Below are 26,177 nucleotides of genomic sequence, written 5' to 3' on the forward strand. Positions count from 1 at the left end.
TCCTGTCAGCACCCCTCCCGTCCTCACCACTCCCGTCAGCGCCCCCTGTCCTCTCCACTCCCGTCAGCGCCCCCTGTCCTCACCACCCCCGCCAGCACCCCTCCTGTCCTCACCACTCCCGTCAGCGCTCCTCCTGTCCTCACCACTCCCGTCCGCCGCCCTCCCACCAGCGCAGTCGATCCCGCCCGAATCGCTAAACGTGCGCCGGGCGCTCAGGCAGCCGTCGCCAGCGCCGATCCCCGTCGCCGGAACTGATCCATGCCCAGCCGGAGACAGACCGACGGCCCATTACGGGCGGCACGCGCGGCGCCGCCGACGGCGAGGGCCAGCCCTCGGCGCCACCACCGGTCCCCGGACGCTGCCGGCGTCACCGATAGCCAGCCGCAGCCGGGCGCCCAAAAAAGCCGCAGGAAAAATACGGTGCTCAGGGATAACCGAGGCGCCCATTCGGATACCGCATAAAAGCTCCCGCCGCCCGGCTTATCAGTAGAGGCATTTGTCTGGCCGCCAACAGAGCGAGGCGAACGTTACGCGGGGCATTTCGGAAGGCGTCCGTTTTTGCTGGGATTAGGTCAACTCACCTGAGAAGGATGATTTTGATGACGGGACCGGGCAGGCCCTTGATGATGGCCGAGGCGTTCAAATGACATCGGCCATGCAGGACTAGGCCGTTGACCTGCGGAGGACAGAACCAGTGATGTGGGAATTCACATAACTGTAACAACGGACATTCAGCCAACCAAATGACTTTCAGAATGGGGGCGGCTGCTTCCGTACAGGACAAGGGCACCGCTTGCGAACTCACGGGGCACCTAAGGGCACGTGTCGCTCCAGAGCACGGCAAATTCTCCTCCGACCATCACTTTATAACATTAGCGAACTTCCGCTACTTGGAACACGGTAGACCTCATGTTCAAAGAGCTTCATGGTATACCCGTCGCGCTCGCCATGAACTTAGGCCATATCCAGCCACTCCCGCCCGGGAACGATACGCAGCTAGATCAACAGACAAAAAACGATTTAACTTCTCTTAAGCAATGCCTAACGGAGTTGGCAGAGCGTGAGGTTCGTCCACAACACACGAGACAAGAAATCGGAACGCCACTCTTTCTTTCCACGTTGTTTTCGTCAGACCAATTTACAAGCCAAGTTTTATCTCCTGCTCCCCTGTCGGTGCGACAATTTCAGCAGTTGTTTGCGCCACCGGGTCCGCTCTCTTTAGCGCGGAGCGCCGAGCTCGGCAATCGACAGTGTTGCCGGCCGGAGAGAGACTATCGCCGGCTGGAAACGGACCGTCGCCGGCCCGAGAAGGACCGTCGCCGGCGGAAGAGGGACTGTCGCCGGCTGGAAACGGACTGTCGCCGGCCGGAGAAGGTCCGTCGCCGGCCGGAGAAGGACCGTCGCCGGCCGAAGAAAGACCGTCGCCGGCCGGAGAAGGACCGTCGCCGGCCGGAAAAGGACTGTCGCCGGCCGGAGAGGGACTGTCGCCGTCTGGAAACGGACTGTCGCCGGCCGGAGGTCGCCGGCCGAAGGACCGTCGCCGGCCGGAGAAGGACCGTCGCCAGCCGGAGAAGTACCGTCGCCGACCGGAGAAGGACCGTTGCCGGCCAAAGAAGTACCGTCGCCGGCTGGAGAGGGACTGTCGCCGGCTGGAAACGGACTGTCGCCGGCCGGGGAAGGACCATCGCCAGCCGGAGAAGTACCGTCGCCGGCCGGAGAGGGAACGTCTCCGGCAGGAGAAGGACCGTCGCCGGCCGAAGAAGGACCGTCGCCGGCCGGAGGAGGACCGTCGCCGGCCGAAGAAGGACCGTCGCCGGCCGGAGGAGGACCGTCGCCGGCCGGAGGAGGACCGTCGCCGGCCGCAGACGGACCGCCACCGGCGGGGGAAACACCGTCGCCGCTGTTCACAGGCGCGGAGAGGTGCGACCCAGAGCCGGGTTGAGTCCGGCGGCGGCCGCGGGAGCATGGGGGCAGGTGACGGACAGAGATGGACGGCGCCTCTCGCGGACGGTCTGACCGGGAGCACACTGTATCCGGGGGAAGCGGGTCTAAGGAAGCGAACGGGATGGATGAACACGTCGACCGAAGGCTGGTGACTGAAGTATCAGGTGTGTCGACGGCAGCGAGGTCTCCACGCGCGTCGACGGCCTGAACAGCCGGGACAACGAAAACCCGCGCTACCAACGAAACTGCCCCGCCAAGCGGACCGCAAGGGGGGACACGCACGGAACGGTATCTTCGCCACTCAGACGGAACGGCAGACGGCTCAGAACGCACAGTCAGCCGGAGCAGGGATCGGCACGCCATCACAAACTCAAGAAACGGAAGAAACACAAGAAGAACACACATCACCACCACGCACGAACACATGACCACCACGCGAACACACATCACAAAACACGAAACACGAGAAGAAGGACCGACAGACAGATCGGAGCGGCACAGGCAGGCGGGCCAGCCCGTCACAAGGACCACAAGACACGTGGCGCACCTCGGGGACTCGCACCGCTCGTCGGCCGCCTCACCTCCAGCATCTCGTCGCCGGTGCGAATACGGCCGTCCTTGAAGGCGTTGCCCTGCGGGTTGAGGCCGCACACGAAGACGGACATGCGCGTTCGGTCCTTGTTTCCGGCCAGCGAGATGCCCAGCCCGCTGCTGCCCTTCTGCAGCTCGATCAGCAGGATTTCGCCCGGCAGCTCGCCGTACTTCTTCTGGATCTTCTCTGCGGGCGGCGGGCGGCCCCGTTAGAGCGTCACGGCGCGGCGTGGCAGACGCGCACGCACGGATCGCACGCGAAACCGCCGGCGCGGCGTCTGCTGCAGACCGGCACGAGACGCCTCCGCGGCCGGGCTGGGAATAAACAGGTGGTGGCAACGTATGGCGCACCATAGCTTCCAAAGATAACTGTCAGCTTTACGACGCGTCTGGAAAAGCCGGCGCGCCCAGGCACGCTCAAGCGATATCAGCCAGCATGGATCAAGTTTTCCAGTTCCCACAAAAGGGGGGATTCATTCGTGCATCTCATGCATGCATATTGCCCATTATAATTTCCGCGCCGCGGAACATCCGTGGCGACAGCTTCGCCCCACACGGCGTCTCGCGCTCAGGACGCCGCTGAAGCCAGCAGACCTGCGTCTGCCACCCTGACGCCTTCTGGGAGCCCGCAACGGAAGAAATTTCCGAGTGCGCTTATCATAGGTTCTGCGACTGCGAGCCCAGATATTTCAAGAGACTCTGCGGGCGTTTCTCGCCACTAGACAGCTCTTGGGGCTTTCGGGCGCGCTGACTGGATGGCGTCTCTCGCGGAATCTCCGCGGACTAGCCGATGAACCGGTGCCGAGCTCTCCACGTCCGGGCCCACGCTCCACAGCGGCGCGCTGTTCACGCTCGCTGCCTCTGGATATCGACGGTATATTCGCCGCGCTAGATCACGCCAAAATGCTATCGCCTTTCCGCCAGCTGCTGTCGCTCAGGGGATGTCGACAGCATATTTGAAAACCTTGTGAACGTCATGAGCTACGCCGATAAGTTAACAGAGGAACATGCTGTCAAACTGGCACCTTTGTAAAGTTTGCACTAGATGTCAAGACACAATTTAACAAGTTGCGGCCGCGGCACGAGTCGCGGATGAGACGGAGGACCTCCCCTCCATGCAGCCCTTATTGGTGGCTGACGGGAGGGATACACGAAAAAGTAGAGAACAGACAGACGAGAGGACGGAGGAGAGGCAATCGAAGATATGAGTCGGGAATCAGGTCAGTGGGAGAGCGAGAGAGGAAGAGGAAGAAAGAGAGAACGAGTGCGGGCGGAGAGCGAGAGAACGAGAGCAAGAGAACGAGCGATAGAGACAGAGGGAGAAGAGAGTGAGCGAGAGTGAGAGAGCGGGAGAGAGAGAGCGAGAGAGAGAGAGACGAGAGAGAGAGAGAGCGGGAGAGAGAGAGCGTAGAGGAGAGAGAGAGGCGGAGAGAGAGAGCGGGAGAGAGAGAGAGAGAGAGAGAGAGAGAGAGAGAGAGAGAGGAGGAGAGAGAGAGAGAAGAGAGAGAGAAGAGAGAGAGAGAGAGAGAGAGAGAGAGAGAGAGAGAGAGAGAGAGAGAGAGAGGAGAGAGAGAGAGAGAGAGAGGAGAGAGAGAAGAGAGAGTAGAGAGAGAGAGAGAGAGAGAGAGAGAGAGACGAGATAGAGAGGACGAAGGACAGAGAGAGTAGAGAGAGATGGAGGAGAACGAGAGAGAGAGTAGATCTCTCGCCTGAGAGATGACTTATTCGAGAGAGCGAGTCTGGAGAGAGAGTGAGAGGGAGATGAGAGAGAGGAGAGAGAGAGAGAGAGAGAGAGAGAGAGAGAGAGAGAAACACAGGGAGCAGAACAGACAGAGCAACAGAGGACAAAGTAACAGAACACAGAGTAACAGAAGAAAGAGCAACAGAAGACAGAGGGCAGCACACAGAGCAGATTATAGCGGGAGAGAGCTCGGCCAGGAATGGCAGCACGACCGGAATTAATCCGGGGCAACTTGGCACACGGAAATTGCGAGCCGCCACACAGAAGATTGCTTCCCACGTTTGGCAGCAGTTGATATCAGGCCGGCCTCCGGATCAGTATTCGCCAGGAAGGCCACTGTTCAGACCCCGTTGTGTCTCGACGCTCGTGGAAGGCTGCTCCTTCAATGTAGCCGAGATAAAATGGCTCTCGTTACATTTTTCCAGGGAATTACTTCGACGTCAATGTCTCAAATGGTAAGTGCGGTGGCTCCCCGACGTTCTCGGCGCGTGCTACGGAACGCTCTCATTCGATCATGCACATGCAGTGTGAAATGGCATGAAATCACATGCCAAGTGAAAAAGCGAAATGTAAATATGACGCGCAGACGAGAAAGCCTAGATCACACCGTCACCTCACGCTCAATATGAGATGAGGTGCCGGCTAAGCGACGCTATAAAGAAAACATGAATTCTATTGACGGTACTCGACGTTTCAAGCTGTGCGCATAACCATACGTGATCATAAGCACAACACGACTTGATCACTCGTGATCATGAGCACAACACGGCTTGATCACCCGCGATCGTGAGCACAACACGGCTTGATCATTCGTGATCATAAGCACAACACGGCTTGATCATTCGTGATCGTGAGCACAGCACGGCTTGATCACTCGCGATCGTGAGCACAGCACGGCTTGATCACCCGCGATCGTAAGCACAGCACGGCTTGATCACTCGTGATCGTGAGCACAGCACGGCTTGATCACCCGCGATTGTGAGCACAGCACGGCTTGATCATCCGTGATCGTGAGCACAGCACGGCTTGATCACCCGCGATTGTGAGCACAGCACGGCTTGATCATCCGTGATCGTGAGCACAGCACGGCTTGATCATCCGTGATCGTGAGCACAGCTCGAAACGTTGGGTAACGGCAACATAACCAAGATTTGCTCTATAGCGTCGTTTACTCAGTGTCTTATGGTACAGTGGAGGTCGACAGCTGAGCATGAGAACACTGAACCCGTATTGCCGAAAAACGAGGATCTGAAGACCATTCTGGCTCACACCAAGAGAACATCCTCCGGCGACTCGTTCATCGACTCGTTTGCTTTTGTTTGTTTCCTTCCGCACCAGCCAACGATTTTGACTGCTGCGGAAAAAAACATCGTCCGTAAACGCGATGCTCGGGCCACCGACGAGCACAGTCCGGAGCCGCCCTGGAGGCGCATCATCCGGAAGACCGCACCGGCGACGAACGCCGACGGCACGGCCCGCCCGCCGACAAACGCCGCAGCCAACGGCCCCAGCTGGGCGCCGGAGCCCTGGAGCAGGCGCCGCCCGGACCGCCCGGCGAGCGGTGACAACTGCGACGCCGTGCCAATTCAAGCAGCAGAGACGGGCCTCTCCGAAGACGGCGAACACACACAGCGCTCCACACGCAACACGCGGAGCTGAACATGCAGTGATGAAGGTACGGACACCTGGTGGTGTGAGGCGTCTGGGGAAAACAATGCCGAGACGGATGTGCACGGTTCAATGCACGTAGCGCGTGCCGCGCTGGTGTGCCGTGTGCTGCTTCAGCCGCGCCTGCAAGCCCTCCACTCCCCGCGGCGCCAGCCACGTCGTCGCCGCCGGAGATCCGGCGTCTCCACCCGACATCGGGCCGCCGCCGCCATTTCCTGGTGGAGCGGACGCCGAACGACCGCCCCGCCGCCGACCGCACGCCGCCCCCCGCGCCTCCGCGCGGCGCGCGTGGGTGCGGGCCGCGGGCGTCGACGGCCACCGCAGCGCCGCCCCGGTTTGACGGCCACCGCCAGGTCGGCCCGGACGGCGGCGCGTTCACGGGCAGCTGATGGAGCCGAGCTGAGACCGCAGTTCTGCCGAGAGCCACTGTAGATGGCACGGCCTGGTGGCGCGCCGCCGCGGCCAGCTCGGAGTCCAAGTCACGGCTCTGTAGTGGCCCGCTTATTTATTGTCTTCATGAACGACGCCCATGCTTTTCAGCATTCATGACATGAATGCCATTTGGCATGCCACTCCTGTCCGAATTGCTGATGGAAGGGCAGTCATAAACTCCTACACAGACACTATTCGGAGTTGGAGCCCAGCCATTTCTCACACGAACATCCCGAGCGATGTGCGTGTGGGATCTTGAAAGGGCTCGAAACGTCGGCTCTTGGACACCGAGCTGATATTGGAAGCTATAGCAGACCCGCAATCGGTCCCGGCACTGTTAGACCTTCATGGTCATAGACCCGGCACGGAAACAAGAGCGGCTCTAACGAAGACTCGAGCTCTTTTCATTTCTTTTGTTATTTCATTGTATTTTGTACCTAGGCACTTAAAAAAACTATGGTGTGTCGTGTACTAGAACCCGGGGCATGATGGGCTCGGCAGTCTTGCTCATGAATCCAGAACACCATCATTGCCACGTCTGCATCATTCGCTACTTTTTCCGTGGAGGACCATCAAACAGAGCAACAGGCAAACCAAACAGAGCAACAGGCCGACCTGCTGACGATGCCGAACTGGTTTGCTGAGCCCGATAGACTCTCGGCGAACTGACTTGCGCCGTTATGGAAAACGCCATTGCCTGAACATCTGGGACGCGCTTTCATTTCTCCGTCCAAAACAACCGAGTGAACCAGCAGGCCAAACTGACAAAACAGACAAAAAGGGAATGTCGATCGAAGCTGTCGCGAGCATACGTCGGTCCCGACCTCCACCGTGCATTCATACCGCTTGTGAGTCAGCGCCATCCTGGCCAGCGGCCTGTGGCTGTGGCCCAGACTGCCTGCTGGCTTCATGACCTTCCCAAGAGACCGCTGTGCACGACCCCGGAGTGGGCGGCGACGCAACGCCTGCAACGCAACCTGCCAGCCGGGTTCACGCAGCAAGCTGTGCTGCATGACAACGGACCAGACGGCAAAGCCACCTCGGTGTCTGCGGCAGCGGCCGAGCCTTCTGTGAACTCCGGCCATCGATCTCTGCGCTCCGGTGTAGATTTCCCAGGATTTCCCCGCAGAATTCCCAGGGCGGGGTCGATGCTTTCAGCGGAGGTGCTTACTTAGCTGCCGACTGCCGAGCTTAGGTTACCTCCACACCAGCTCTCCAGGGAAAACGCCGCGGCGGGCGGCGCTCCGCGTCGCAATTGTCCGCGGCGCGGGTCCATTTGCGCCGGCCACGAGCACGCCCCGATGCACGCCACCTCTTCCGGCAGTGCTGTGACAGCTCAGCCCGACGCGCACGCAACAAGGCGTCACGACCACCCCATTTTGCAAGCATCCGTAGCCGTCGCCGAAGCACCAGAACCACAAACCACTTCTCAACGCGCGGATCCGCCGGTGTGACGGACGACCGAGTCCAGCTTCGAGTTGTTAGCCCTCGCGGCGCAAATAAAACACTTGTGGAGGGATCAGCCCGGCAGCACACCCCCGCCCCGGCCTCGAGAGCCGGCCCACTTCAGACCGGCCTCTCAGCCGCAGACTGCCGACGCCGGCCACGCTGTAGCTCCCACCACACCCCACGTCAGCGTTCTCTCGCGGACCGCTGACGCCCGCGCGGCGTGAGGAGCTGAGCTGGCGCCCTAGCGCGTCAACACGCCACAGGAGCGGGCACCGGGTCAAAGTGCGACGCGTCACAGCCCCTTCCGAACCGCCCCGTCTAATTACAACTTTTGAAGGGGAGGGTATTAGAGCTCCCCGCACTGGCCACGTGACGCATTACGCCACATGTCAACTTGTTGTCCAACCCAAAAACCACACCATGTAGGCCACAACCCTTGACGCACCGCACGCAGCACCGCCGAGAATGCGTGCCCTCGCCGCCACCCAGGCGCAGCGATCGTCGACGGCCCGTACCTGGATCGAACTCGTACTCGGCATCCTCCCGAATGGTCTCCATGCCCTTGTCGGCGGCGTGCACCACCTGGTGGTAGCGCGTCATGGGGTTGTCGATGAGGGCGGTGACGGCACACGCCATCGTCGGCGCCGGCGAAGACATGGGCGTCAGCGGCGCGTCATCGGCCGCCGGCGCGGCCGATGCTCGTCCGCCACCGGACCGGCCCCGGCGTCACAGCACACCGCCGAGCGGACTCTGGGTGTCCAGCCGCGCCGCGCCGCGCCGCGCCGAGCTGGGCTCCGCCCGGCCTCTGACCGTCGAGCCGCGCCGAGCCGAGCCGAGCCGAGCCGAGCCGAGCCGGGCTCCGCCCGGCCTCTGACCGTCGAGCCGCGCCGAGCCGAGCCGAGCCGCGCCGCGCCGCGCCGCGCCGAGCCGAGCTGGGCTCCGCCCGGCCTCTGACCGTCGAGCCGCGTCAAGCCGCGCCGAGCCGGGCCGAGCCGAGCCGAGCCGAGCCGAGCCGAGCCGAGCCGAGCCGAGCCGAGCCGAGCCGAGCCGAGCCGAGCCGAGCCGAGCCGGGCTACAACCGGTCTCTGGCCGTCGAGCCGCGCTGAACCGAGCCGAGCCGACCCGGGCCACAACCGGTCTCTGGCCGTCGAACCGCGCCGAACCAAGTCGAGCCGAGCCGGGCTACAACCGGTCTCTGGCCGTCGAGCCGCGCCGATCCAAGCCAAGCCGAGCGCAGCGCGCCACCTCCGACGGTGGCCGCCTCCCGGCTGCAGACTGGCCGGCCCACCCCGGCGCCCGGTACCGACTGCCGCGTCGGCGCCGCCACGACTCGCCGCTCGCGCCGCTGAGTCGGTTCGCCCCGGGCCGCGGCTCGGCGCCGGGCCGCTCCGGCGCGGCGCCGGAGGCGGTGGCGCCCCCGGCGGGGACGGGACGGCAGTGGCGGCGCCCTCCGCGCGAGCCGCCCCCTCATTTATTTATGCAGGCCGACGGCGTGCGCTGCCGCCGGCCGCCGCAGTGACCTTTCGACAGGGCGAGGGCGGGCCGGACGGCCAGGCGAGGGCGGGGCGGCCGGGACCCCGGCCAAGTGTACCGTCAATGTCGGCCTGATCAGTCCGGACGTGGACGGCGGACACGGCCGGTGCGGCGGCAACGCCGGCGCCGCTGGCGCGGTGGCGCGCCCCGCCCAATGGCGGTCCGGGGAACGGGGTCGGCACGCGGCGCGTCCACCGCCGCCGACTCGGCACAATGCCTGCCAATACAAACCGGACGGACGGCAGGCGGCGGTCGGGCGCAGCAGCTGACCGCCGGCGTGCCACGCTCAACAGCCGGCGGCTACCGGGCGCGGCCGGCGGCCGTCCCCGCGCCGGCCGGGCCGGGCGGCGGCCGTCTCCGCGTCGGCCGGGCCGGGCGGCCGCTCCCGGCGGGCCATTCATCCCACGGTGGACAAAGCGGACCATCGATCGGCCCGCTCTTCCCGGGCCGCGCCGCGCCGGGGCGGCACGGGACGCCGACGCACGCGCCGATTGCCGCCGCTGCCCCCCGCCAGCTGGCCTGCCGGCCGACATCCGTCTACGGCGACGGCGGCGACGGCGGCGACGGCGGCGTTCGCCGCGCCCACTGCGGCGCCTCCAGCCTCGTGCGCGAGAGCGCAGACCCGGCCTCCCCCACGGCGCGCGGTGAACTCGTCTGTGCCTGGCAATCGATGACGGAGGGCGCCCGCCAAAAACAGAGCGTGGCAATGAAATGATAATCAGCACATACCGTGCGGCGATAACAAATGGCCGCCCTGCCGCCCGGATGCCGATGGAATGGTGATGGCACGATCCAACACTCCGTGTGATCGAATCGGACCGGCCGAGCGAGAGCAAAAAACAGAGCGGCGTCGAACGATTCCACGCCCTCTCTTTCGGGTCCTTGGCAACGTCGGGCGAGTTCCACAGATCAAATGAGGCGAATGAATGAAAGCCGTCCTCAGGCGCTCAGGAGTGGCGTGCACACGAGACTGACGATGGGCTGATTTGATACTGAGCACTGTCCCACCGTTCAGCACAAAATCTCGTCCCATGGGATGTCGAGATGCATCGAACGCCTCGTCCCAGCAAGCTGCCGAGACGCATGGTGGTTTAATCAGACCGTTCGCGCTCTCGTAAGGCGTCCACAAACAATGTGCGGCAAACAACTCACCTACGAGATAACACGATAGGAGCACGGGGCGCGAGTCTGAAGAACCGAATAAAAGACGAACGATTCGTTTTGGAAGATATTAAACACCAGCGCACGGCGGCCAGCCAGCCTCTTCTTCCTGTGTCGAAACCAAGTAAGTCATGATGCAGCCTGCAGTTGGCATCAAACTCGCTGTCTCGTGGTGTTAGTTTTTTGGGAGGAGCCTTTGAGATTTTGGTAGGAACAAACTGATCGCACTAGCTCGTCCGTCGCCATTGCTGAAAGCTGTTCGTCGAAATCGCATACAAGACCTGAGTTTCCGTAGACCACAACACGATCTTTCGGCTCGAGCTGGAGAGGCTATGGCGCCACATGGCCTGGCGTCAGAACAGAGCTCTGTCGCTGGTGGTGCGCCTGCCGGCGAGCTGAGTGGCCCGGGTCAAGACCCTGATGTGCTGGCGGGGGCGGAGCCGCACTCCACCCAGCCATCACCTCTATTCCAGTCACGACCAAACACGCCATTACGGCCTGTGGAGAAATGGCGTTTTGCTGTCCGCTTCCCGCCCGACCTCTCTCTCAAATCTGCGTCAGTCTCTGCGATGGTCAGCTTTGTGAGCTCCAGGGATGGCCACGGGTCTTCAACAACACAACGCTGCAGGAGATATGACGCGCGCAGTGGTAACCGAAGCTGAAACAAACACTTCGAATTCCTTCACTCACACGCTCCCACTGAAAAGCGCGGCGCTCCTGCATCCGGAACAGACAGCTGCGAAAACGGGAGCCGCCGCGCCGCTGATGCCCTTCGACACATCTGAAGCCAGATAGTCGGAATCGGCAGGCGGGTCGTCGACTGTTCTGCCGGCACTGTCAAGGCCAGCCGACCGGTTTCATGCGGTTCGCACGGGGTCCGCGCCGGTACAGATCACCCGGGAACCGACAATAAGGCGTCTACATACAGGCCTACGGGCATCGACGCCAATCACGACGTGGCCTTCTGTGGTGCTGGGACGTCAGAATCACCTGCGCCACGGCCGAACCGGACTGAACGTTTCCGAAGCCTCCGCGCAAAGGCAGGTCAGCTTAAGTCGACATTAGCAAGCAACAGAACCCTTCGGCTCGACCATGAGCACACGCGCTCGGAGGTGGCCGGCGGCGGGTGTGCTGGCCACCAGCGAACAGAGCGCCCGATGGGAACGAGGTGGCACGCCTGTAGAAATACCACAAAACTCTATCCGCGCATCTGTCGCATTGGCAGCAAAAGACGGAAGGCCACAGCGGCCCGCAATCGCGGACCCATAGTTCAGCCTGGGTGAGATCAGGCTAACGAGGAGAAATGGCCCTGGGTTCCCAGTGGATCAGATCTATTACAACGCGCTGAGGAAACAGTACAACAATTTGGAACGCCAAGTTTCTGGGAGCCACCTGAGACCTCGGCAGCAGGGCATCATAGTTAACGTTGAACGGAGCTGATTAAGCAGTTCAATTAACCTGAGTGCAGAAGCCCGCCAATCAGATCACTATGAAATAACAAACAAAATTCGGGTGCATATCGGTAAATGCAATCAAATGCTCGCCAATAAATCATCACACAAATCCGCTTCATCCCGCTGATGTGGATCAAATGATGATAAGCAAGGTCACCATAACGGTACGCTGCACTCAACGATATCACTTTGGAACGTTGTCGGCAATTGGCCAGGACCGTGGTTATCTTCTCGAACCAGGATGGCTCTATGGGGCGATTCTGATTAAGATGAAATTGAGGACGGCGAAATTGAGAGCAAAACAAAACAGGAAACGACTACGGGCATCACAACAGTGAAAAGGGTGTACCTGTGCGTCTTAGAACCAGCGGGCTACAGCTAAAATGCGTCCTATTTACGGATATATTTTCGATCTCCGCACGGGCAAATTTGACATTTTTCGCGCGCTTTCCTCAATTAATCCAACACGGGGTACCTTCATAAGCTGACATCAATTCGCAGCAAGGATGCATCCGCGCGTGCAAGTGTGCGTGCGTGCGCGCGCGCGCGCGTGCGTGCGTGCGTGCGTGCGTGCGTGCGTGCGTGCGTGCGTGCGTGCGTGCGTGCGTGCGTGCGTGCGTGCGCGTGGGCGGATAGGTGGGCGTGCTGCGCGAGCGTGGCATGCCAGCACTTACTGGTAGTGTACATGAACTCATCCTCCTGTTCGGTATCCTGGAGCCGCTCCTGACGACTCAGCTTGACAAAGCCAGCGCTGGCACGATCAATCTGTCCGCACAGAAGAGCCAATCAGCGCGGCAGGTGCATCTGACGTCACGCGGTCGGCGCCAACCAGAGCGCCAGGTGTCTCCATCAGGTCCGAGCAGCCTTCCATCGCACCTCAAGCCTGGGTCCGGGCAGCCTTCCATCGCACCTCAGGCGTTTGTGGAACTCGTCCGCGGCGCGCGGGGCACAGTGACAATGAACCTGTTCATCATGCATTGACATGCCGGGTCACAAAGCGTCGGACCATAGAAAACAAGAGAGACAGCAGTGAGGTTTCATAAATGTGCGCTATAAATTGGGAGTGTTTCAAACAGATAGAAAGTGAATCCAGAGCTCAGGCCGGAAAACAACCCGACAGGGCATGCGACACCAGACGCGCTTCCGACACGGTAAGGCGAGCAGTTACCTTCCGGCCGGCGCCACACCCACACGGCCCGGCACCGCTTCCCGATGCCGTCCACACGTGACGTGTCGCCCGTGAGACACAATCTCCCGAACAAGCCCCACTCTCCCGAACAGGCCCCACTTTCCCCAACAGCCGACAATCAAACGCCGACACGCGACAGGGGATGGCTGACACGGGGCACGTACCGCTCCCCTGGGGCCGAGCAGCACCGGGCGGACCAGACCCGGTCGGTCCACGGCACGGCACGAACTGCCCAGGTCAGAACACGCCCCTCACAGCGACTCACAACGAGCCACCGGCCTTGTAATAGAATTCAGGTCCGTGTTGTGCGACGCCAGTAGCATCGTGAGGAGGTGAGCTACTTTAAACACTTCTGGACAAGCGGAAAGGATGCGGGCCAAACGAAGACATGTGTAAATACAAGGCCGCCCAATTTGGCGCAGAGGATAGCCCAACGGCGATCGAAATAAACTCATGTGCTGGACGGGTCGGCATACTATCATAGCGGATACAATTAAGAAACGCGTTAACCACACGTAGCAGGATGGTTATAAACTAGTATTGATACCTAACTTAATTTAAAGAAAATAAATAGCGGAGACGAGCTTCCGGGCCTGGGTCCTTCGGGTCCTCGGGGCCTTCCTCCGGTCTCGGGGTCCTCTGGCCTTTCTCGGATCTCGGGTCCTCTGGGGCTTCTTCGGCCCAGGGCTGACGGCTCGTCACCGCTATTTTGAGACAAATATTGACAGCATGTGACTGTAGTTTTTCATAACGCTCCTATGTCTGTTTAATTATGAGTCTCAAACCAGCACTCCTTAACATGAAACGCCTTAATCTCCGGTTCTCTTTTCGCATTTTGAGTTCTTACGCTGAAAAAAACCAGCCTCCAGCATACCAGGAAGCACTACGTGAAAGCAGCTGAGACGCGGTCGTCACAATATGTTACAAAAATAACCAAGGTTTCCAGCTATCTGGATTGAGTAATTATTTGGAGTATCGGCCTCGTCTGGTGTATCAGTAAGCGCTTAACGTTTTGGCGGTTAATTACCGGACCACCTTTAGGTGTTATTCAGTTCCGAGAAGGACTGAATCGGCTTTCAGCAATGTACAATTACAGCGACCAATTAAGTCCCCTCGCGCTCCAGTGCGCCTTGCTTCTCGGAGGTAAATTCTGGAGCCTTAGACTGTAACGCAGTACAAAGCCGCTGAGCGGAACAGCCCTGATTCAGGCGCAAGCCCTCGGCAGCAGACAGGTCAAAGAAGTGGAGTGATTGGTGGCCGGCCTACCCGGTTGACGGTGTAGTGGTAAAGCTTGAGTGGAATGGAAGCGGGTGGAAGAGGCTGCTGTGCGGTTGGTGCTGTTCGTACATCAGGCGAGTGGGTGGTAGGCTAGAATTGCCATTTGGCTTAAATTTGGTAAGATATACAATTTAAAAAAATGAAAAAATCGGTTGTGACATTTGGTATCTTCTTTTGACTAGTAGTTTCTGGTGTCAAGTTTTTCAGAATAACTTGAAGGAACGAAATGTATTTAGGCCTCAAATAACGATGCATAGTATCGTTAGACTAAAATGTTCTTTGCAACGCAGCACACATTCTAAATTTACCAAACGTGAACTATCACTTTCCAGTGACACAGTCATCATTTCATCGCCCTTTTTAATGATTCATGTGCCCTTGTTGCGGCTGTTCAGCAAGGTTTCTTGCACCAGTGTGTTCATGTCAAAACCTTTAGGGGAAAAACAATCACGTTCATAGAAGTAAAAAAGCGTCCAGGGACAGGGGGCAAAGTGCCACCGTTTGTCACGCCGCTTCCATTTGTCCAGGGAAATATGCTTAATACACCGTTGTCGCGCCAATGGGCACACCACGGCAGGATATTAAACACGCCGCAAGGGACTGCCGGCCGCCCCAGCAGCGCCATCCTGCTGATATGAGAGCGCTCCGGGGACAATATGCGGCCTGGTCGGCTGACATACGGCTGACGCGGCTGACGTAGGAGCGTCGCCTACGCCCAGCCGCCCGGGGGTGGTGACACGGGCCAGTACACTGCTGATAGGGCACTGCGGCGCCTGATTGGACGAGCCGCGTACACCGGGGAGGGAGGGGAGAAGACGGCCGGGAGTCGGCGCTGACGCTCCTCAGGTCCACAGGGCGGGCGGCGGCACCCCGCGCGCCTCACCGAGCAGCCAGACCGGGACACACAGGGGAAGACGTGGCAAACACCACAGCCCGCTGCTGCCAGTCGGGGTAAAAAGCGAAAAAAACGAGACAATGAACGCCTGGCCAGAGGAGAGGGGAGCAGATCAATGGTGGGCAGATAACGCCGAACAGCCGGCAATAAACACTTCACGGCGGACAATCCCCACTCACGGATATTGCACGGCCTCCGTGTGGAAAGGTGGCGCACGTGTGACAATATGGGTCGCAATACTGGTACACGAAAGTTTCGTTCTGTCGGTGAAATGTCATCATCGGCTGGGATGTATTAATGATAAAAGAAATATAATAATGAAACTATTGAAAGGGTAAAATAATGAAAGGGTGCTGCTAGGAGCGAGACAGCAGCATGTCCTTCCACGCGCACCGGCAAACATGCGAAAGCCCACACACGGAACAAGCCCACAGGACAGACAGCTAGAACGGCACCGGAGGACGACGCCACACAACCCCTTAACCGGAGAACACCACACTACACAACCCCTTAATCGGAGAACACCACACCACACAACCCCTTAACCGGAGAACACCACACCACACAGCCCCTTAACCGGAGAACACCACACCACACAACCCCTTAACCGAAGAACAACCGGCACGGTCTGCCAGGCGGGGACCGACGGAGGGACCGCCACAGGCTGCGCCGCGCGGCCAAAACTCCCCAGTGGCCTCCGCACCGGTGGCGCGCGGCGTGGCACCCCGGAAAGCGGCACAACGTCACACATCCCCCACTGCTGCCGACGCCACAGCACGCGCGCCGCCCGCCCTCCCCATGACGGCCGCGCCAGCGCCCGCCGGAGACGCGGCGCGCGACCGAACGGCCAGCAGGCCGGACCGACCGAACCCATCGACTCACCTCGACTCCGGCGGCGGTGATGAAGCGTCCGGCGGTGCGCGCCTCCTCGTCCTCCTCGAGCGACTCGACGGACGCCTCGCTCGCCAGCCGCTCGGGACGCTTGGCCGGCGGCTTGTAGCCCGGCTGGGGTGCACACAACAGAGCATGCGTGGCAGGCGGCGGTGGCGGCGCGGCGAGCACACGGCGGCGCTACGTGCAAAGCGACGCACACGAACCGCGCACGACACGGCACACACGCATCTCGACGCTCAAAACACAACGCAGGTGCCTTCAAACACCGCTCTCACGGCGGCAGCAAACAACGACAATCAGTTTGAAGCAGGCAGGCAGGCGGGCGGGCGAGCGGGCAGACAGGCGAGAAGACTTGCCCGTCCAACCCGCGGCGTCCCCTCAGGCGCATGCGCATGCGGCGGCGAGCGGCCGGCCGTCGGCGCTCCTACCTGGATGACCTCTGGCGAGGGCGAGCGGGGCCGGCGGCTCGGCCGGCTCGGACGCGTCGGCCGGCGCCGGGACGTCGCCCACTAGCGCCCTCTCTACCGGCGGCGCCGCCTCGCGACTGCGGCAGGCCGTGCACAGCCGCGTCGGTCATGCACGCTCGGCCCGTCGCCTCATGCCATCCGGCGCGGCGGCGGGCGGCGGCCACAAGACACAGGCGGCGGGCAGGTACACGCAGCGCGCGACGACGGCGGCCGGCTCAAGTCTAACGCGGGCGGCGCACGTACGACCTGCCCCGGGCAGCGCCCCGCCAAGTGCTCGCAACTATGTACAGACCATTCAACGACTACAGACGCAAGGCAATCGGCACCACCCGCCCTCCAGAGCCAGCAGACGATCGCAAGACTAGTCGGAGACGGTTATCCATTCAGCGAGCCCCGTCAGAGCGCCGGTCGGCTGCGCGACGTCCTCGCTCACGCCGTCCGCAGGCCAGCGGTCTTCCGCTCCGTCGGCGGATCCACACCCCGTATCCGTAGTAAAATGTATTGCACGCTCACCCGCACGCACGCACAGCGACAGCGACACATGATGAGCGCAGACGGCGACAGCGAGCGACGGCCATCTTGCGCGACGGGCCTCAGCTACTCACCCGGTGCACCAGACTCTGCACGACAAACTCGATCGCGTCGCCCGAACTGCGAATGGCGGCCACGGCCTGGTCGTGGCTGGCCGTGCGCAGGTCCGTGCCGTCCACCGAGAGGATGCGGTCGCCCGTCTGCGAACGGCAGGGCGCGGGTCGGCCACGGGCGGCGCCGGCAGGCTCGGGTGCCGCGTCGGGCTCGGCGTCGGGCTCGGCGCAGCACGGCCAGCGTGCCGCATGAACACAGCCAAAGCGATCTCCCCAGCTCGTGGCCACGTGACACATGGGACTGGAATTTACACCGTACGACTCCCCGAACCATTCGCCGTACCAGCGGCCCGCGACGCAGCGCGCGGCTGGATCGCATCCACCGGTCGCGTGGGTTCTCGTCAAGGAGCAATGAAACGGCGACCGTGTGAAGCCTCGTGTGGGTCACGGTGGATTGATCGACTGAAGAAGTCTAACTCACAATGATTCAGTGCTTCCTACATTATGTCACGGGTGGCCGATCGGGAATACCGAAGAACACATCACCGCGGTACTCAAAGTGACAACGCTATGCTTCCGAAGAGCTGGGCGGCACATCTCGTGCCTGCCCCACCTAACCAGAGTTCGAACCGGTCTGTCGAGAATGCCCACAGCTCCAGGAAAAGAGTCGCACTGCAATGATCCGCAGCGGACCGAGCCAATGCGCTTTTCTATCAAGCTCAAGCGGCCATTTCGGCGCACCCAGCCTGAGCTGAGACGGCCATCTCGGTCCACTCAGCTTGAGCCAAGACAGCCATCTCGGAGACGGCCGCCTCGGCCGCTCACCTTGAGCTGAGCAGTGCGGCCCGCCACACTGTCGGCCAGCACGTTCTTGATGAAGATGCCCGATATGACCGTCTTGCCGCCGGGCGCGGCGTTGTAGAGGTCCACCTTGCCGCCGACGATCGAGATTCCGAGCGACTGCGAGGGCGAGCGGCACACCACCACGCGCCGCTCCGGCCCCCAGTGCTTGCCGAGCGGCGACTGGCCGGCCGGCGCCGGGCCGGCCTGCGACGGCGGCGTGCCCTGCCGAACGGGCGCCCGCTCAGGAGGGCGCTGCGTGGGCGGCGGAGACGGCGGCGGACACGCGCCTCGGCGGCGACTCTCGGGGAAGTGAGCACGTGGGATGCGTGGCGATCATGGCAAGCTGAGTGCAGGTGGACGGTGGAGGAGGCCAGCTGCGTGCAGGTGGAGGGTGGAGGAGGTCAGCTACGTGCAGATGGAGGGTGGAGGAGGCCAGCTACGTGCAGATGGAGGGTGGAGGAGGCCAGCTGCGTGCAGGTGGAGGGTGGGGGAGGACAGCTGCGTGCAGGTGGAGGGTGGAAGGGCGCATCGGACGTTTACGAGTCCTTGCACGCAAACAAACTCGTAGCACGGCAACGGAAGGGGAAGAGAACACGTAATATAAGTTGATAAAAGGCAGTGCTACAACAGTTCACACCCCACACTAAGCCCACATGGTGCAGCCATGACAGGCTCACAGGCACAGGCCCCGTTTAAAAATGGAACGGGGTTTGGTGCGCCACAGCGGTTGCACACACTCGTCTGAGCCCTGTCACACCGCTGGCCGCCCCCCCCCCCCCCGCATCTTCGATGCGCTAAATCAAAGGCGCTAGGTCTCAGTAGTGACATCAGGGCGGTATTTCAACATTCCGGGAGATAACAGAAAAAATTAGTTAAGTCCGGCAATCCACACCTACAGACCAGGCGTTGACATTTACCCTCCGTGCGACGCCTATGATTGTTTCTTTTAAATTGAAGACGTCGACATGAACTCAAATAGTTTCTGCCAAAAATCGAGCCAGCTGGCTTCTGCTCTCCCACGCTGGACCGCCTTCCTGCATAGCCAGGGGTACCAGACGTGACCACTGCAGTACCTGGAATCCTAATCGGGCCCCGCATGGTGGCGCCCTTAAAGCCACGATATTGTCCCATTAATAACCAGCCGGATCCCGGCCGTTCCGCACGGAGCCGCTGCCGTCACCAGTGCCGCAGTTGATTGATCGCTCGGTTGTGAGGGCAAACCCCAGAACGCCTCCAGCAGCCAGCCAACCAACGGGTTCCATTGGAGACCCAGTTAGCAGGCCGCACCAGTTTCTCCGAAGGCGATTTTTCCAGCCGTCACAGCTCGCGACGTCACACGTGGCAGGGAAGGAGAGGTGAGGGAAGGGAAGGGGAGGAGAGGGGAGCATAGGGCAGGGCATGGAAGGGGGATGAAAGGGGAGGGGAGGAGCGGAGGGATGGGGAAGGGATGGGAGTGGAGGTTCGGAGCGGGGCGGGGCAGGCGGGGCTCCAAGACGAGCCGCCCACCTGCGAGACCATCTTGACGGTGACGCCGGTGACAACGGGCGGGCTGGGGCGGCGCGGCGTCGGCCGACCCTCGAGGCTGCTGCTGGCCGGTGCCGGGCTCGCCTCGCTGCCCGCCGACCGCTCGCTGACGGGGGAGCCGGCCGTGCCGCTGGCGGAGGCGCGCTCGCTGGCCGGCGAGGCGGTGGTCCCGCTGGCCGATGCCCGGCCGCTGGCAGGGGAGCCGGCCGTGCCGCTGGCCGACGCTCGCCCGCTGGCGGGGGAGCCCGCCGCAGGTGAGCACTGGTCGGAAGTCCCGCTGGCGGAGGCCCGTCCGCTGACGGGAGAGCCGGCCGTCCCGCTGGCGGACACGCGCCCACTGATCGGCGAGCCGGCCGTCTCGCTGGCTGAGGCTCGCCCGCTGACGGGAGAGCCGGCCGTGCCGCTGACCGAGCCGCGCCCGCTGAGCGGTGAGTCCGCCGACGAGGCGACACTCGGCGCCGCGGCCGCCGGCCGCCGGCAGGCCCCCTCCACCGTGCGGCGCGCCGCCGAACTAGGGTCTGCGCCGTCGGGCCGGCGGCGGGCGGCGCTCGACGCTCGCCACCGACGAGTCCCGGCTGTCGGCGCCGGCGCGCCGGCCGTCGTCCGCGGCGGAGGCCCCGCTGCTCGCCCGCTGGCTGTCCGCGCGGCCCCAGCCGGCCGCGCCGGCGCAATCACTGTTTGTATCACTCACACCGGTCGCGCTGTCGCTAATAAAACTCGACGACTCGCACGTGGTTTCTGAAAGAGGCAGCGACGTCAGGCCGCGCCAAGGTGTCCGGATCTACTCAAGGCACCACTTGGCTTCCTCCATTAATGAGATTTGTTCTCGGGACTGGTATCGATTCTAAAGAAACCTTTGAAATGCTACACGACCCTTAACTTTGCATGCTGATCTGTCCACCTAGCGAAAAAGTTATACAAAAGCAAACACATGATCATCAGCACGGCGGGCAAGAGCACACACGCGATCAGCTGACAAACGTACTCCATGCGATGGTGTATCACTCCTCGCCAGACTCCCTATCCAGCATCATCAGTCCCCCCACCCTTCCCCGCCGGCAGCACTCACCTTGAGCTGGTGCGGGGGCGGGCACTTGCGGTGGCAAACTCCTACTGAACGTGTTGCCGTCCACCTCGACGGTGAGGATGGTGGTGTCGCCGGCCGGCGCCAGCGGGCCCTCCTCGTCCGGCGTCTGCGTGCCGGCCACCACCGAGTCGGCGCTGCGGCAGCGGCGCCGCTCCTCCTCGGCCGAGGCCGGCCGCCAGCCGCCGCGCCATTGGTCGGCCGACTCGGCGCGCCGGCCAATCGGCGGCGGCGGCCGCTCGTCACCGGCCGTCTGCGGCAGCGAGAACGCCGACACCGCGTCCAGCTCCACGTCGACGACGCGCGCCAGCGGCGCGCTCAGGTTGGGCGCCGTGTTGGAGCGCGTCAGCGCCGCCGGATCGCTGCCGCTGGCCGTCGCGTCCGCCGCCGACGGGTCCGGGCCGAAGTAGGGAGAGCTGGAACGGGCCGACCGGGGTCAGCGGCCGCCCCAGAGGGTCGGCGCGGCTGGCGGCGGAGCCTGCCGCGACCGGGCGCCGTTCCCGGACTGAGTGCAGCGCAGGCTGGACTCGGTTCGAAATCCAGTGACGTTTCCCTCGAAACGGCGAACACCCGTAGCCAGATCCCGCAAAACAGCCGACATTCCAAGCGGAACCAAGACGACCAAGACCCACACGAAGACTCACGGACGGAACACGCATGCGACACACACTCGGCTGAACAGAGCTCGACGCCCCTCTGCGAGCGCGAAGCCCGACGGCTGGTCCGGATTCTGACGGCGTTCGCCGCCCCGCGACATCTAATGCACACCTACAGAGTTGCACACAGACACAGCTATCACACATTGCAACAGCATGCACCCTCACCGGCGCCGCACAGAACCGCACGCTACGCTGCACAGATGCTAGCCGGAGGTGCACCAACGCCTTAGCCAAACGCATTCGCTTTGTGGCTGATGATCCATACGTAGAACAAAACTTGATGGCGGAATACTGATGCCACAAATGGCGCAGTTGTTACGGCGCGTGGTCCGACCGCCCACCAGACACCGAATACTGAGACCCATGTGTCGTCCGCGATCAGCTCTGCTGGAACCGACACCACCACCCAACTGAAGAACGTAATCAATCGATTCACAAATGGAGCAGATTGGAGATGACATTTTGACGCAGCAGCAAACAAAATGCATGGAGAAAAAGCGTGCAATGGGCATGAGCAAATGCTACCAGGTCGCATTAAGCGCTCGACCCATAAGCAATGCGGAACGAGTGTTTCAGATACTGCCTAATACGGAGGTCAAAAGATTTAAAGTTGCTTCTTCAAGTGCAAGTGCAAGTGCAAGCGCCATGTCCAAGTGCAATGCAATGTCGGCGTAATGTTTCACACCTCAAGTGCAAGGCTGAAAGAATAAGACAATTGGCAAAGCCCGGATCCTCTAACAAAAGCGAATGCAACCTCATCCATAAAAATATCGCCCTGTGCAGGCGACGTCTGCAAAACTTGCCCGCGTATAAATGACGGACGTATTACACCGATGCAAACGACCGATGAACCTCATTATGGCTGGAAAGCTCCTAGCGAGCATGGCCTCGAATGACATCCAGCTAGCATTGCCAGAATCTCTGAAGGAAAATTGCAGACTGATGGGCCTGATTTAAACTAGCCGCATAGCCAAACACAGAACCCGTTTTGATCTCCAGCCCGTTGTGCCGACCCTGCTAACGAGCTATCGGTCCCGGGGTCAAGCCGCGCGGACAGCTAACACTCCAGACGCCATGGCCTCGGATCACCGCTGTCGTGCAGCCAGCAAACATTGCGAGGACCGTCTCGAGCGACACGACACCTCATGCCCACGTGGCTTCCGCGCCCGGTTGGATGAAGGCAATCACTACCGCCGGGGCGCATGCAGCGAGAGGAGAGAGGGAGAGAGGGAGAAGGAGAGGGAGCGGGAGAGGGAGAGGGAGAGGCAGGGGACGGGCGATCGCATCCTCGCGTTCCGGGGAGGGAGGGGGGGGGGGGGGGGGCGGGCGCCAAAGGCTGGCGCGGGCCGCTCGACACAGGCACTACAAGCCGGTACAACAGGGCACGGGAGGCCGACTGACAGACATCACGTTCCGGCCGAGGGTGTCGCCGCTGGCACGGCACGGCTCGACGCAGGCAAGACAGACAGACCGCCACGGGCGCCAGAGGCGGCGCTCCACAGACGGGCCGGGCGCAGGCGGCGCTACAGACTGTGCCGCACGACTCCGCTCGGTCGAGCCCCAAACACAGCCACTGGACCGGCCCGGCCGCAGCGCAACCGAGCCCGGCGGCACAGTCTACGGCGCGCGGGGCCGGCGAGCTACACGGAAGACGGCGGCCGCGTCGGCCGAGGCCGCGCGGGCGCGCGCGCCACTCACCGGTAGTATTTGGGGAAAATCCTACGGCGAGAGACGGGTGTTAGACGCAGGCATGCGGGACGCCAAGCTGGTCCGTACGGAAGCCGTGGACAGGGTGCGCTAGCGGTGGGCCACTCTCGCGAGGCACGGTGGGGCACTGCACGAGCGACCCCATCCCTCCTGGCCGCCCCGCCGGGGGAGGGGGGGGGGGGGGGAGCAGTGAGGCGATATGGTGGACGACACGCAGGGCAGACCGGTGGTGACTCCGTGTGTTGGTGCATAGCTCACGCGTGTGGTTCAGACCCGTTGCGTGCACGAAGCGGTGAAGGGGTGGACCTGGGCCCCTGACCTTAACGGTGCGGGTTCCGCATGCCGAAACGCCCTGCAGCGAATTCCTACCAGCGGGTCCCATGTTGCCAAAGCACTCACTCAGTGTGTTTTTTCCACCACCCCAACCACCGCGATGAGGATATTAACAGGTGGCGTACGTAAAACGAAATCGAATACACTTGTTAGATCGGCTTTACGCACAGGACAAGCACATCCGATTGATACAATGCAGGTCCAGATTTTAAAATGCGACAACCTGAACGCCTAATCCCGGTCAAAACGCGTCGGTGTGTGTCTCTGCTGGCCGGCACTTCACAGCAGACCCAGTGAGCACGCCAGAAAAAGGTGATGGCAATGACCGAGGCGCGCTGGCGTACCCCAGCAGCGCTCACTGCCGCACCAATCGGGTTAGCGGCGGACGCCCCGGCAACGGCCTGCGTCGCTCGCTCGCTTTCGCAGGAGCGCTTCATGCATACTGCATGCCTGCCCAATGCCGGAGCTAGAGGCGGTATTGAATTCAGAGCAGAAGGTCGCAATGATTTCAAAGCGCACCAACCGCCGCGGACAGAGCCACTTCTCCGAAGACATTTGTTGCTCGTGCCGCGGCGACAGCTGGTTCAGACAGCGCAGACATATGGTAGATGATGCCATTCAGCCAAATGGCTTTCCATCGAACAGTGTAATAGCTTATCACGCCGGGGGACCAGGCACGACGGCGGTCCGATAGCACCACATCAGCAGCTGGTGGGTTTTGCCGCGTTCGACTTGATTTCTTTTTAAGCAGCGAGTAGCCGGCGGACGGCGGTCGCTTTACCGCCCACCAAGCGGCCGGCCAGGCGCATCCAGCCTTCCATCACGGGTCAGGACCGTCGCGGAGTCATTGGGCACTTTCGTGAAAACGTTGAAATTCGAGACGTTGTTGCTGCCAGATTAAGTGGCATGTCTTTTACGCCCTTCTGTGTGGGTGCTACGCGCCACACGCCAGCATCCAGCCGGCAGTGTCGAGAGGTCACACGTGCAGCCGCCGCCTCCGAAGCGGCCGAACCCACACCCAGCCACCTTTCACTAACTCCGCGCGGCTAACCGGCGCCGGCGGCTACCGTCACCCCCCGCACACGGCTGTCGCCGGCACCGCAGACGCAGCGCGAGCGGAGCGGGCCGAGACTGACCTGGGCGATATCTGGCGGGGCAGGTTCTGCAGGTTCATCTGCCGGATCTTCTCCGCGTGCCGCTTGATCTGGATCAGCGCCGCCTCCCGGTGGTTGGCGGCGTCGGCGCTGGGCACGTACACGATCCTGCGCGGCGCACCCGGCGCGGTCAGACCGCCACCACATGTGGGAAGTGCCCGCCCCTGCATCCACCCGTGTTGGGGAGTGGATGCTACACACATCGACCAGCGTCGGCTGCACGTCTAGAGCTCGGCCTACAGTCAAGACTGCGGGAGCATGGGGGGGGGGGGGGGGGGAGCGAACGGTCAGCAGAACCTGCTCAACAAGGTCAGCCGCCAAGAATTCATGATATTGATCACAGTAATACAGGGGCCTATCGAAGAGTGGACGCACAAGCAATAACTAGTATGCCATCCAAAAGTCGCACATCAAAAACCGCGAGTTTTCAGGCAGGCGCATCTCTTGTCGTCTTCAGATGCAAACTCAGCTGAATTGAAAATGCCGACGTGAGCTACTCTGCCTCTGGACGGCAACAGTATGGAAGTCTTTAGCCGAGCCGCCAATATAACCGCCCAAAACCGAACCGCACCTTCCACGTCTACCACGTGACATTCACCGTCCCCTGCCGCGCCGGTGCCGATCTCACCCCTCCTACCTCCCCCGCCTCCCTCCAAGACAACCGAAGCCCGTCCCGCCTATCGTGCCGGCCTGCCCCCGACCAGCCCCGGCCGTCGTCAGGCCCCGTCGGCGGCCGCCGCACCGGCCGATCCCATTAGTGCTGAGCCGACGACGGCGGCGAAGGCCGGCAGCTAACAGGATCGGCGGGCCGGCGGGGCTTCGGCGCCAGCGCTCACGTGATGTCGGTGCTGATCAGCTGACAGCGCCGCAGCACGGCCTTCGCCTGCGCCTGCGTCACGTTGCGCATGGTCTCGTTGTTGACGGACACGATGTAGTCGCCGGCCGAGATGGAGCCGTCCTTGTGCACGGCCGAGCCGCGCGTCACCGATTTCACCGGCACGCCGTTGAGGCCCTTGTCCACCACCTCGACGTTCAGGCCTGGCACCGGCGGGCGGGAGTCAGCGAAAGGACAAGGCACCGGCAAACGGGCGTCAGCGGGAGAACGGAGGCGCCGGCAAACGGACGTCAGTGGGAGGACAGAGGCGCCGACAAACGGGCGTCAGCGGGAGAACGGAGGCGCCGACAAACGGGCGTCAGCGGGAGGACAGAGGCGCGGGCAAACGGGCGTCAGCGGGAGGACAGAGGTGCAGGCAAACGGGCGTCAGCGGGAGGACAGGGGCGCCGGCAAACGGGCGTCAGCGGGAGGACAGAGGCGCCGACAAACGGGCGTCAGCGGGAGGACAGAGGCGCCGACAAACGGGCGTCAGCGGGAGGACAGAGGCGCCGACAAACGGGCGTCAGCGGGAGGACGGAGGCACCGGCCATTCACAGGCTATCTGGATCGAAGCGGTGTCTGGCACAGGCCTTGTTACGACTGAGCGCCAGGGTCTGCACTGCGCCAGGTGGCGAGCAGACGTATTGTTGGTAACATTGTGGCGCCTTCCATTATGGGTTTTATCGTCGCGGAGTCACTGGACATTTTCGTGAAAACGT

The 26,177-nt window shown here is 62.0% G+C and overlaps 1 protein-coding gene across 1 annotated transcript in view; it reads right to left on the reverse strand.

Moving 5' to 3' along the window:
• The window catches only part of LOC119108305 (multiple PDZ domain protein), a 105,502-nt gene that overhangs the window by 28,918 nt on the left and 50,407 nt on the right, over nucleotides 1-26,177 (reverse strand). The window contains exons 28-41 of the mRNA XM_037231881.1: nucleotides 25,421-25,622; nucleotides 24,567-24,692; nucleotides 23,089-23,109; nucleotides 20,717-21,147; nucleotides 20,210-20,385; nucleotides 19,630-19,689; nucleotides 18,106-18,345; nucleotides 17,302-17,427; nucleotides 16,744-16,773; nucleotides 16,658-16,711; nucleotides 16,218-16,340; nucleotides 12,648-12,738; nucleotides 2,526-2,722; nucleotides 582-676 (exon numbers count right to left, since the gene is read on the reverse strand). Of these exons, the coding sequence (XP_037087776.1) occupies nucleotides 582-676; nucleotides 2,526-2,722; nucleotides 12,648-12,738; nucleotides 16,218-16,340; nucleotides 16,658-16,711; nucleotides 16,744-16,773; nucleotides 17,302-17,427; nucleotides 18,106-18,345; nucleotides 19,630-19,689; nucleotides 20,210-20,385; nucleotides 20,717-21,147; nucleotides 23,089-23,109; nucleotides 24,567-24,692; nucleotides 25,421-25,622 (1,972 nt within the window). The remainder of the gene's footprint in view (nucleotides 1-581; nucleotides 677-2,525; nucleotides 2,723-12,647; nucleotides 12,739-16,217; nucleotides 16,341-16,657; nucleotides 16,712-16,743; nucleotides 16,774-17,301; nucleotides 17,428-18,105; nucleotides 18,346-19,629; nucleotides 19,690-20,209; nucleotides 20,386-20,716; nucleotides 21,148-23,088; nucleotides 23,110-24,566; nucleotides 24,693-25,420; nucleotides 25,623-26,177) is intronic.

Source organism: Pollicipes pollicipes, unplaced genomic scaffold (genome assembly GCF_011947565.3).
Source record: "Pollicipes pollicipes isolate AB1234 unplaced genomic scaffold, Ppol_2.1 Scaffold_6686;HRSCAF=7923_pilon_pilon_pilon, whole genome shotgun sequence".
In the NCBI taxonomy this organism is placed as follows: domain Eukaryota; kingdom Metazoa; phylum Arthropoda; class Thecostraca; order Pollicipedomorpha; family Pollicipedidae; genus Pollicipes; species Pollicipes pollicipes.